Source organism: Entelurus aequoreus, linkage group LG27 (genome assembly GCF_033978785.1).
Source record: "Entelurus aequoreus isolate RoL-2023_Sb linkage group LG27, RoL_Eaeq_v1.1, whole genome shotgun sequence".
Taxonomy (NCBI): domain Eukaryota; kingdom Metazoa; phylum Chordata; class Actinopteri; order Syngnathiformes; family Syngnathidae; genus Entelurus; species Entelurus aequoreus.
In genome coordinates, this window is record NC_084757.1 from 19,203,020 (window position 1) to 19,215,754 (window position 12,735).

Sequence of the window (12,735 nt, forward strand, 5' to 3'; positions counted from 1 at the left end):
CTCTATCTGTGGTAGAGATTTAACTAGTGGTCTACATCAGAAATTGTTTTGGTCCAGGGTCTTAAGACCCTGGAAGGAGGGTATGTCGTAGAATTTCTGACCTTTTGACCTATATTTCTTGTCTTTTAAGAATGTCCGCTCATTTTCAATTCTCTTGTATTTTGTGCCATTGAATGGACCAGTGGTGGGACAAAAGTGAATATTAAGTCGTGCCAACCTGTCTACAGAATGTGTTGACTGTCTAAAGGATTCGAGTTGTTATGGAACAGATAGGAAAAACAACAAGACATTGACGCATTTAGATAACAAACAATGACGCACAAGAGACAGATAGGAAAAACAACAAGACATTGACGCATTTAGATAACAAACAATGACGCACAAAAGACATATAAAAAATGGCAGAAAACCGGAATTCGAGAGTGATTTTGGCTTGTGTGTGACATGTGGCCTGTCTGCACGGCCAACTCAATTCAACCTGCACTTCTGATAATGGGTAAATAAATTTGTTGTACTAAACTACTTTTGTTGCCTGTTTAAGCTTCGGACAATCCACTACAGTGGTATGAAAAGAAGGGTATGAATTATCTCCAGCATTAGACTGTTACATCTACAGTGCAAGAAGAAGCGCTACCGCAGGTCCTTTCTACCCACAGCCATCAATCAATCAAGGGTTATTTGTATAGCACCTTACAACATCACAATGGTGCAAAAAGTGCTTTACAGGACAAATAACTTAAAAGCAAGTAAAACCACACATATTAAAACAGTAATAATAAATACGTATTGCAATTGTTTGTTAAAAGCCAATTTAAACAAATATGTTTTTAGTTGAGATTTAAAAACCTCTAGCTCCGTGATGGCGCGCAACTCAGGTGGGAGGGAGTTCCATAACTTGGGTGCGGATGCGGAAAAAGAACGATCACCCCATTTTTTAAGTCTAGTCCTTGGTACTTCCAAAAATGTGTGTAAAGATGAGTGCAGCTGTTAAAATATCAGCCAAGTATGCTGGGGTCAGACCACCGATTGGCCTTAAAAACAAAAAGAAGGATTTTTAAAATGTACTCTAAAACATACATACTCCATACCAATGGAGAGCAAAGAGAACCGGGGTAATATGGGCATGTTTTGGAGTATGAGTGAGGAGGCAAGCAGCTGCATTGTGTACTAACTGGAGCTTGTGGAGGAGTGATTGATTTAGTCCATTATAGAGGGACAGCCTTAAGACTTTTAAGTTAAAGTTAAAGTACCAATGATTGTCACACACAAGAGGTGTGGCAAAATTATTCTCTGCATTTGACCCATCACCCTTGATCACCCCCTGGGAGGTGAGGGGAGCAGTGAGCAGCAGCGGTGTCCGCGCCCGGGAATCATTTTTGGTGATTTAACCCCCAATTCCAACCCTTGATGCTGAGTGCCAAGCGGGGAGGTAATGGGTCCCATTTTTATAGTCTTTGGTATGACTCGGCCGGGGTTTGAACTCACAATCTACTGATCTCAGGGCGCACACTCTAACCACTAGGCCACTGAGTAGGTTTACATGGTACTTATGTGATTACTGTGATGTTTATTTGTGGTGTGCAGTACGGATGTTAGCGGGTTTTTTTGTTGCATTTTATCTTGTATCTATACATATTAATGAGCAATATGTAGTATCCATCTCAGTTGCCTAGTGGTTAGAGTGTCCGCCCTGAGATCGGTAGGTTGGAGTTCAAATCCCAGCCGTGTCATACCAAAGACTATAAAAATGGGACCCATAACCTCCCTGCTTGGCACTCAGCAACAAAGGGTTGGAGTTGGGGTTTAAATCACCAAAATGATTCCCAGGCGCGGCGCCGCTGCTGCCCACTGCTCCCCAAGGGGATGGGACAAATGCAGAGGACAAATTTCACCACATCTAGTGTGTGTGTCACAATCATTGGTACTTTAATCTTTAATTAATCTTAATTTATTAAAAAAAAATTGTTTCTAATTATGCTTTACTTCTGTTACTGTATGTAAAAACTTGCACTGCAACAAGGTAATTTCCCCATTGTGGGATAAAATAAAAGTCTTTCCTATTCTATCCTAACGATATACATCCCTTTACCTCGCTGCCACAGATATTCAAGTGAGCCAAACCTACCTACAACCCCAGCACTTACGAGTCCCCTTTAGCTATTGCTCATATGTTGCTCCTAATGCTTGCACCTAACAAAATACTAAGACACATATTAAGATAAATAAATAAATGTCGACCAGTTACAACTTTGTCCCATTAGCACGTTGTGTGCACATTGAATGAATACAGCCAGGTCGAGACCATACGAAGTACTGAGTCGCACTATGGTGAAATTACCAGAAGTTAGATCAACCTGTGATCTTCCTTTTAAACTGACATTGATTTCAAAACTAGTCCACAATAGGTTCATGATTTTTGCCCGGGGGTTCAATTATTTCACACAGTTACCTTCGTCATAGTTACAGAAGACTCCTATACTGCTCGGGATGGCGCAGTCAAGCGTTCGGGCCTTGTTGTTGTGCTTGGCAGTGAGACTCTGCTGTAGCCAGTTGTTCAGGTGAATGCACCAGGAGGCAGCGCTCTTTCCCAGCTGATCAAAGCGTCCGAGGCTGCGCAAAGCAACGCCCACCGCGAAGGCCTTGCTCTCCTTGTCGAAGCGCACCTCCCAGTACTGCTGGCCTGCATCGATGGCGGTGTCGGCTGCGGATTGAAGCTCAATTAGATACGTTCTCAAATTTTCGTCTGCCTTGTACGTAGGGATGGGAATCAAAAAACAGTGTTTTGATTCCGAGGAATCAATCGCCAGTTTTGTTACCCTTATAGATTAATTTGGGCGGGCATGACTTACGACGTGGAAGTGGCACAAACGCTCGCGAGAAAGGATGACAACAGTGCAACTTTCAATACTTGCAAAGTGGCTATTTCATCAAAGAGTGTAAATGCCACCATGAACAGGAGCACACACTGCATGTGACAACTTTGAATGAATGAAGCGTTTGATACCGTCTGGACTGGAAGTGAATATCCACAAACAGCAAAAGCGGTAATGTCAGGTTGAAGTCTGCTGTTAATATTGCAGGTACCTAACTAACCAATACTGCCTATCATGTTAGCGCTAGAAGTAGGGGAAACAATCGATTTTTAAATGCATCGCAATTCGGACATGGACGATTATAAAATCGACTAGTGAACGTCAAAAATCGATAATCGATTTATTTATTCGAAATAAAGTAATGCAGACGGTTCTAAAATTTGGCTGACAGCAGCGAACCACCTCAATGAGAGATCTAACCAGCTCCTTTCCTATCGGGCACTTATTGTCCAGTTTTGCACACATTTTCCTTAATTTAATAAATGTGGGAATTAATTTAACTGTTTTTTTTCCAAATAAATGGTTTTTTTTAGTTGCAAGTGATAAACGCTTATTTAGTGAAACGAAAAGAAATGTAAAACTGCATCAATATACATACCATAAATGAAAGATGCATCAAAAAATTTTTTTTAATCAAACCGTAGCTCCTGAATTGTAATCGTAATCGAATCGTGAGGTGCCCAACGATTCCCACCTCTAATTAGCGCTTTATTGTAAACGGACAGAGTCTGACTCGGAGGCTGCATGCTTCCTCCCTGTCTGAGCGGTGTTCTCAATCTCCACACCCGACTCAGCAAAGACACCATAATTAGTCTGAAAAATTGTGTCTCCTTCCTAAAAAAACATATATGCTTATTTTTCTGTAAAATAATGGTTACTGGTCATAAATGATGGCTGCAGATTCACACAATGCACAGTTCCAGTCGTCTCTACTTGCTTGTGTTTGTCACTGGCTGATGCGGTTTTACTTACTTTTGAGTGGTCAGCTCATATATTCTTTTAAGAACAATAATTGTATTTAATTTGTGTATTTCTATAGTAGAATATACTGTACATTTTATTGTATTAGTGATTTTTTTTTAAACTTTTTTTTCCTGGGGAACCCCTGACCCTTGAACCCCATTGAGGCTGTGGGCCTCAAAGTAGAACTGCAAATTTTTGGGGAATTTTGCTTATCATTCACAATCCATCTTTGAGACAAGCACACCAGGGTTTCCCCTTTATGTAACTGATCATGTTGCACTGCCATGGCAAACTTAAAGCCACCACACCTTAAAAATAATGTTTTTTTTACCATAAAAGAAATTACCACAAAGTAATATAATATATTGTAGTCTCCAGACAAAATCAAAAGTCTGATGCTATTTTTGACTCTTATTGCTAATCTTATGCTTATAACCGGCCCGATTTCAACATGTAATCCCCCCTGTGCACACATTTTCGTCACAGTGCTTCCCCAGGCACACAACAACCACTTTCCCATTCTTTGCCAATCCCCTTTCAGGCATGAACAATGTATTCATTGTTAAAGAAAACATGTTCACATTGAACATCAAATAAAAACCACATTATCATTAAACTTGATTGGCAACACTAAATTGGCCCTAGTGTGTGAGTGCGAATGTTGTCTATCTGTGTTGGCCCTGCGATTAGGTGGCGACTTGTCCAGGGTGTACCCCGCCTACCGCCCGAATGCAGCTGAGATAGGCTCCAGCACCCCCACAACCCCGAAATGGACAAGCGGTAGAAAATGGATGGATGGGCATTACCACCAGCAGGTCGTCACAGTATGAATGGATATATATGTAGCCTATTATTTGCGCACTATTGACTAGTGATGCACCAAAAATTCCTACGCAGACAAAAGACTTTGATCACCAGAACAGCGCTTCTGAAACAGGATGTTGTGATGACAAAGGCAATTGCTGGGTTGAAATCACATGACCTAGATGCACTTCCGGGTTTTAGGCGATGGTCTAGAGTCCCATTAGACGATCGTTTATTTACCTGCATCAGCGCAGATTTGGGCATATTTTGAAAAGTTTAGAGGCAAATATAAAAGCGACCATGAAAAAAATATTTTAAATGGAATGGAGTGGATTCATATACTTTTAAAGGGGAACTGCCCTTTTTGGGGAATTTTGCCTATCGTTCAAATCATTCTGAAAGACAAGACAGCGGATGTATTTTTTTTTAATGTATTCCAAATATTAAATAAATGCCTTCAAAAGTCATCTTACAATGGAGCTTTTCATAACATCCGATCAACATATTTTTTTTTGTTAAAGCGGATTCTCCCTTCGAGGATTATACCGCTTACCACATTCCTACTGTTTATTACTGCAGTATCCTGTAACAGACATTTCTGCCATGTTCTGTCAAGGTAAAATATGCTAACAGCTGTCATTTTGTTCATTGTGCTTATTGGAGGTGCAACAGTACAGGTAACCTTTGCTACAGTCCGTACCTGGTTTTAGAGCCACGGTTTTGCTTCTTTTTCAGTACGTTTTATGGGGGTAAAGAGAACAACTTTTTTCCCCCTCAAAGTTCTTTAGTTCTTTTTGCTTTTCATCACAAACCTTCTACAGTAAAAACAAGTATAATTGGTGTAGGGAATACTATAATACTTTTATTTCAAGTTAACATTTACCAAACAACACTTTTAAATGGTAAATCAATATTTGTATTTAATTACTTGTATACATCATTGCTTCTCAACAGTGATTTGGCAAACAGCAAGCAATGAACCATATTGTGGAGTTTTTAAAACTAAAATGTTGTATCTTATACTAAATGAAAATACATTAAGTGCAGTTTGAATTTGAGGTACTGTAAAATAATGTGTACCAATACATAAAACATGTTTAATGATTATGTCAGGAACTAAATGTTTTTTTCATCCACAAACCAACAAAAAGTACACAAAGTGTGAGTTTTTTTTTTCATATATATACCGGTATTATTGTGTTTGTTACTCCAACAGCAGGGAAACATTTTGTTTTTAGCACGTTATATCTGAGGAGTAAAATGTTTGCAGACACAAACAAAAAGTGAAATTAAAAAATATTTAGATTTAAAAATGCCTTTTCTGATTAGATTAGTGGGTGTGTTGATTCTCCCAGTCGGGACCAATACAGTCCCATAGACCAGGGGTCGGCAACCTTTACCACTCAAAGAGCCATTTTGGCAAGTTTCACAAATTAAAGAAAGTAATGGGAGCCACAAAAAAATGTTTAAAATTTAAAATGAAAAACACCGCATACAAAGCTTAAATGCTTTGTGCTATGTTAACCAGGGGTCTCCGACACACGCACCGGCACGCACTTTAATGTGGAAATTTGATGTAAGTGCAGCCCGCGAGTTTTGAATGAATGGCGCATCATACTTGCCAACCCTCTCATTTTTCCCGGGAGACTCCCGAATATCGGAGCGTGATGACACTGCATTTGGCGCCCTCTACATTCTGCCCTAACAGTGTACCTGATCGACAACACGTAGAATGCAATTTCAGCTTGCTCACGTAAGTGACAGCAAGGCGTACTAACTCAGCAGCCACACATCTTACACTGACGGTACCAATACCCAGAATCCCATGCAGCCCTAACTCTTCCGCTCAACCAACGCACGGAGAGGGGGGGGGGGGGGGGAGGGTTGATGTGTGGGGGGATTTGGTGGTAGCGGGGGTGTATAATGTAGACCGGAAAAGTTAGGGCTGCATGGGATTCTGGGTAATGGTTGTGTTGTGTTTATGTTGTGTTACGGTGGGATGTTCTCCAGAAATGTGTTTTTCATTCTTTTTTGGTGTGGGTTCACAGTGTGGCGCATATTTGTAACGTAACAATGTTAAAGTTGTTTGATACGGCTACCGTCAGTGTAAGCTGTGTGGCTGATGAGTAAGTATGCTTTGCTGTCTCCTGTGTGTGCAAGTAATAACAACATGCAACATGTGGCTGGACAGGTACACTATATGTAAATGCTATAGAGGACAATTACTGCAGTGCAATTAGGGCACGCCCTTTATTTAGTAATTAGAGTGTAAATAGGATTATTTTTTCCCTGGGTGTAATCTATGAGAGACACTGAGATCCATAAATCTCCTGGGAAAATGGGGGGGGTCGGCATGTATGTAGCTGAGCCGCATCAGAGTGGTCAAGGAGCCGCATGCGGCTCCGGAGCCGCGGGTTGCCGACACCTGCCATAGACATTCTCTGAGTGCCTGCAAGTCAGCATTTGGGGCGGGATTACTGGTGAGCTAAAGCAGATCGTGAAACTAAAGTCGCTGCTCCTTGTAAACGTTGTGTTTCAACATATATGCTAGTGTTAGTCATATTTATTATTTATTTCTTTATTTTGTTCTTCTGGGCTGCACTTCCAGCTGTGTAAACGGACGAGACACAACGCGATTGAACATTAACTACGTCGTGAGGAGACTGACTTTCGCGACGGTGGAACAAGATAGTCGAGCACACGGACACACTTTCACACAAACGCACACAAACACACACACATTCATAGACGCACATGGGATCACGGTCAGTAAAGGTGGATTGTTACGTGCAGAATCATACCAAGCATCGTTGCTTCCCTACTGTTTACTACTGCGGTAACTCCTAACAGACATTTCCGTCATGTTTGATCGAGGAAATATGCTACCAGCCATGATCAAACTCAAATTAATCGCGATCAACAATCACAATCATATAATTGCTCAGCCCTACCCTATTGTTAAGCAGAATCAAAAATGGAATTGTAAAAATCTTATCAATTGCCATCCCTACTTGTACGTCAACCTACCGAGCACTGTGTAGGACTCTGCTGTGAAGCGGTCTCTGCTGGGCCGGGCTGTTGGTACTCTCTTCGGTGACATCAACGCTGACCTGATTAAGCAGGGGACAGATGGTAAAAACCAGGAACATGATCAAATCCCTCTAAAGAACACAGCACTGTGTTCATGCTGCATTTTTCAGTTTCCTGGCACCATTACGTAGCAGTAAGGCATAGGTTTTATTACTCCAGCTGAAAAGGAATTTATCTCTGCAGTTATGAATAATAATACAACGCAGCACATGGACATTGTATAACTAACATAATACAAACAATAGCTTTTAAAAATCCCCTTCCGTATTTAGGAAGAGTTGTAATTGTAATCATGACATCTGCCTAATTTCCCCGACACTTCCTGAATGCTATAATGAAAACTGTATACAGTATTACACCATGCGGTATTGTGTTGAAACTCCGACAGCCTTCCAGCCCTCACAAAGACAGTATTTCTTATTGGATCTACTTCATAACTCACCTGTCATTATTAAATATTAGACAACAAAATTAGCACTGGTTCCATTTGAGTCAAAAACAAATCTTGTTTTATGCATTCTGCAATTCAGAGGCTGCTGTTGCCTGCCAAAGTTGCATTGAGTTGCTGTAGTCACTCAAGAACACAGCAGTGGTGCAACTGTTCAGACAAAACCTTGAAGCGTATTTAGTAAGCATGATCACTGACATACCTGGCTGGTGACTGCATGGGTGAGCCGGTTCGGGCCTTTTCTTTGCGAATGTCCTGAACCTTTCCTCCGCTGCCGTCCCAATCCACACTCAGGTCCTCTACTTTCAGGTTCTGGTGGGCCGACGAGGAGTCTAATTTGAAAGTGAATGCTGGAGAATGGAGAAATAAAAACGGGGAATGTAATGGACATTCATGATGGTGTTCTGACCTGTACTATTTACCGTGGGTTTCCAGAGTAACAGGTTCAGAGAAATCCCCCGCCACGGCCTTGTTACATGCCTTCACCCTGAACGTCATGTAGCGAGTGTCAAAGCGCAGACCTGATGATAAGAACACAAAAATCAGTGTTGATTCCGTAAAAATGCTTAATGTACGTCTTCATCAGCCTACACCAGCGTTTCTCAAAGTGTGGGGAATAGAGACATGACAGGTGGGGCGCGAGGAACGGGAGCAAATTTCACTTAAATTTTTTTTTTTAATTTATATTCTTAGATCTTTTTTTTTTACTATGCTTTCATTTTCTATACACACTGTAAATCACTTTGTGATTCTGTCTGTGAAATCCGCTATATAAATAAATGTAAATTACTTATTTTTCCTGTAGGCTTTAAATTCCTAGGTAGGAGCGAAATTTGACAGACATAGCAACAGTAACTAATGGGGGCGGGGCTAAGCGGAACAAACTTTCGCGCGGACGGGTAGCAGGCTAATGTGTGGACCACAATTAAACAAAATGGATACATTTGTGACTCGCACCTCAAAGGTCGTCGAGCCAGAGCCAGCCAGCGCCTGCAGAGAAACAAAAATCTGACGGGCCTGATCAACCAAAAAGCCAACCGAAAAGAAAATATGATGAAGGATATCTTGCTCTTGGATTCACGGCAGCGGTGGTGGGGGCAGAGGAGAGACCCCCGTGTGTTCTGTGTCTAAAACCGCTAGCAGCAGACAGCATGGGACCCAACAAATTAAAGAGACACCTCGAGACCACACACCCCAATCAAGTCAATAAGTCACTTGATTTCTTTTAAAGAAAACTGGCAGAGTACCGTCAACAGGAGAAGCGCATGGTAAAAGCTGCATCAGTAAACAGTAACGCTCAAATGGCTTCATATAGAGTTGCATAAAGAATTGCACAATGCAAAAAACCACACACAATTGCTGAGCAGCTCATTCTCCCCGCTGCAATAGACATGGTGTCAGTCATGCTTGACGAGACAAGCGCAGCAAAATTAAAAGCTGTCCCACTGTCAAACGACACAGTTGCGAGACGTATATGCGGCATTGCAAGTGATCTTGAGGAACAACTTGTAGACAAATTAAAAGAAAGTCACTTTTATTTTATTTATTATTGAACTTGATGCAAGTTATTTGATTTATTATTGAACTTGATGCAAGTTATAACACTTTTATTTGATTTATTATTGAACTTGATGCAAGTTATAACACTTTTATTTGATTTATTATTGAACTTGATGCAAGTTATAACACTTTTTTTGATTTATTATTGAACTTGATGCAAGTTATAACACTTTTGTTTTATTTATTATTGAACTTGATGCAAGTTATTTTATTTATTATTGAACTTGATGCAAGTTATACCACAGCTGCACAGTTATTTTATTTATTATTGAACTTGATGTTATTTTATGTTATTGAGTTTGAATGTATACAACTTGATGTTACTTGATGTTCAATAAATTTGGAAATGTTAAGCTTGGCATTAGCGTTCTGTTGGGGCGATGGGGGCAGGTGGGGCTTGAAAACTCCCCCTTGTCCAAAGTGGGGGATGACAAAAAAAGTTTAAGAACCACTGGCCTACACCAACCTGTCAGCGTGTGTTCCATCTCCTTTATCCCCTCCAACACCATCCAGGGGTAGTCCTCTCGAATGCGTGGCGGGCCCTCATGGTTTGTACGCCTATGTTCCAGGATGTAGTGGTCTATTTTGCTGTCAGGCTCTGCTAAGGTCCAAACGACAGTCACCGTGTTGTCACACACCTGGCACTCGGACACATGGATCTCTGGTGTGGACGGAACTGCCAGGACAGAAATTAACATACCCGTTAGAGATAGCCTTTCAAAGACTCTAGGCCTTAACCGAAGGTTTAAAAGTTGACACAATGTACTGTACAAATTAAACTGTGGAAAGGATCCAGATGGAATTCTGGCGATAGGCATATATTTTGTTAAATTCTGGCCACCCCACTAATAGAAGTTTTAGTCAATTAACCGACGGGTGCATCATCCACTTGAGAAAAAAATAGGGCAGTTACTAATTATCTCTGTTCATACACAAATATTAATGAGCTAACCGCAGACTTGTCATCTGTGAACTGTTAAACAAAACAGATACAAAAACAGTCTCTTAAACGCATCAAAGTGTGGATTTTTGCATGTTGTCACTTGTGTTTTGCTTTTTTCAATATTTTTGAAATGTAATCACTGTGGCGTTCTTGTTATTGCAATGGTAAAATGTGTAATGATTACCATAAAACCAGGAATGGATATTAATGCGATATAATGTAGAAAAACCCTGTGGCAGTACTTACAAACCACACTAGTTAATTCTGGCAATATCTACAAAACACCACTAAGTAAAAGTATTACCCTGCCTGACAACAATTACAGTATGTGCCTACCAGGCACAGTACCGTATTTTTCGGACCATAGGGCGCACCGTATTATAAGGTGCACTGCCGATGAGCAGATCTAGCCAGGTTTTTTTTTTTCATACAAAAGTAGCGTGCAATGACAGGAGTTGAAGAAGTGTCAAAAGATGGAGCTAACTGTTTTAGATGGAGCTAACTGTTTTAGTGACATTCAGACTTTACTTAAATCAACAACGGAGCAACATCTTCTCATCCGTGGCTCACTAATGCAACAATGACGAAAATGTGTCCCGTGAAAAACCACCTGACTGGAACGCTCCAATTAGTGAATTATCTAAACCCACCACACTGGTCATTTTTGGCGCTTCCATAGCAAGATATAAGTTAGAACTTTACACTACTTTATATTAGAAATGGCAACAGCAGAGGGTGAAAGAGAAGACACTTGTTGACTACGGTGTCGCCACGGACTACAATGGTGGAGGGACGCAAATTTTGAGGACTTATACAGATCCCAAATACACATCAGCAGGTACCAGAAGGTAAGAAATTTGGTTTTGCATAATATTGCGAAACAAAACGGCAGATAATATGTCTGCTAATGGGTGCCATTTTGCGGTCCTTATACACACACCATAATAATACTTGTATGTTGACAATCCATCAAGCTTCATAGCTTACCAAAGTCGTACTAAAACATTTTGACAGATTTTTGAGCGTTGCGTGTAATGTTCTATATTCTCAATGGAACATTTAAAGTTGTGGTGTTGTTTATAAGCTTCATCCTGCAGTCTACACGTATCTCTTATGTGGGACTACCATCTACTGGTCACACCTATCATTACACCATGTACCAAATAAAATAGCTTCGAGGTCGGTATCCACAACCAGAATTATTCCGTACATTAGGCGCACCGGGTTATAAGGCGCACTCTCGATTTTTGAGAAAATGAAAGGCTTTTAAGTACGCCTTATAGTCCGAAAAATACGGTACTTAAAGCTCCCTCTATAGCAGACCTGGGCATTCTGCGGCCCGCGGGCCACATCCGGCCCTTTGTGCGTCCCTGTCCGGCCCGCGTGAGGCCAATCATAAATTACAAAATACATTTTAAAAAGTATCTATGTCGAGTGTGCAATACAACGGTGCTGCTTTTGTTTTGAAAAGCGTTATTTGTATTACTTCCGTGTGGACGTATGCGCGTGCGTGATTGTGAGTGAATGTGAACAGCTGCAATCATAAATTACAAAATAAAGTTGAAAAAACATCTATGCCGTGCGCGCAATACAACTGTGCTGCTTTTATTTTGAAAAGTGTCATTTATGGGCGCATGTCTGTGTGTAACCTGTGAGTGAAGGTGCACAGCGACAAGTGATGCACGGTTTACACCCGAAACGCTAATAGTTGATGACGAATGGCGTGTTTCCAACAAGACATGGACTGCTAAGCAATGTTCTCTCTAAGGTGCGCGCCTGCGCAATTGCGCACTGCTCAAGCGTCCTCTGCGCACAGCAAATATATGCCGCGCACCAAATCAAATCCCATCTGAATTCTAAACAAAATAAACACATTTATTCTGTGTAAATTTGCAATGCAACTTTGAGTGACAGTGACAACAAGCGGCCCTAACGGTGTTCGTCAACACTGTTCAATTGAACACCGTTCAATTATTGTAACGTCTATCGAGATGCTTCGAGGCCAGGAATTATATCGATCACTTTATTGAGCAAAACTGTTTATATTCACAGCC

At 40.9% G+C, this 12,735-nt stretch overlaps 1 protein-coding gene across 1 annotated transcript in view; it reads right to left on the minus strand.

Annotated features, from left to right (window-relative positions):
- The window catches only part of fsd1 (fibronectin type III and SPRY domain containing 1), a 54,426-nt gene that overhangs the window by 21,022 nt on the left and 20,669 nt on the right, over window positions 1-12,735 (minus strand). Inside the window, exons 7-11 of the mRNA XM_062038553.1 lie at window positions 10,205-10,414; window positions 8,601-8,699; window positions 8,381-8,528; window positions 7,668-7,750; window positions 2,450-2,701 (exon numbers count right to left, since the gene is read on the minus strand). Coding sequence (XP_061894537.1) covers window positions 2,450-2,701; window positions 7,668-7,750; window positions 8,381-8,528; window positions 8,601-8,699; window positions 10,205-10,414 — 792 coding nt within the window. The remainder of the gene's footprint in view (window positions 1-2,449; window positions 2,702-7,667; window positions 7,751-8,380; window positions 8,529-8,600; window positions 8,700-10,204; window positions 10,415-12,735) is intronic.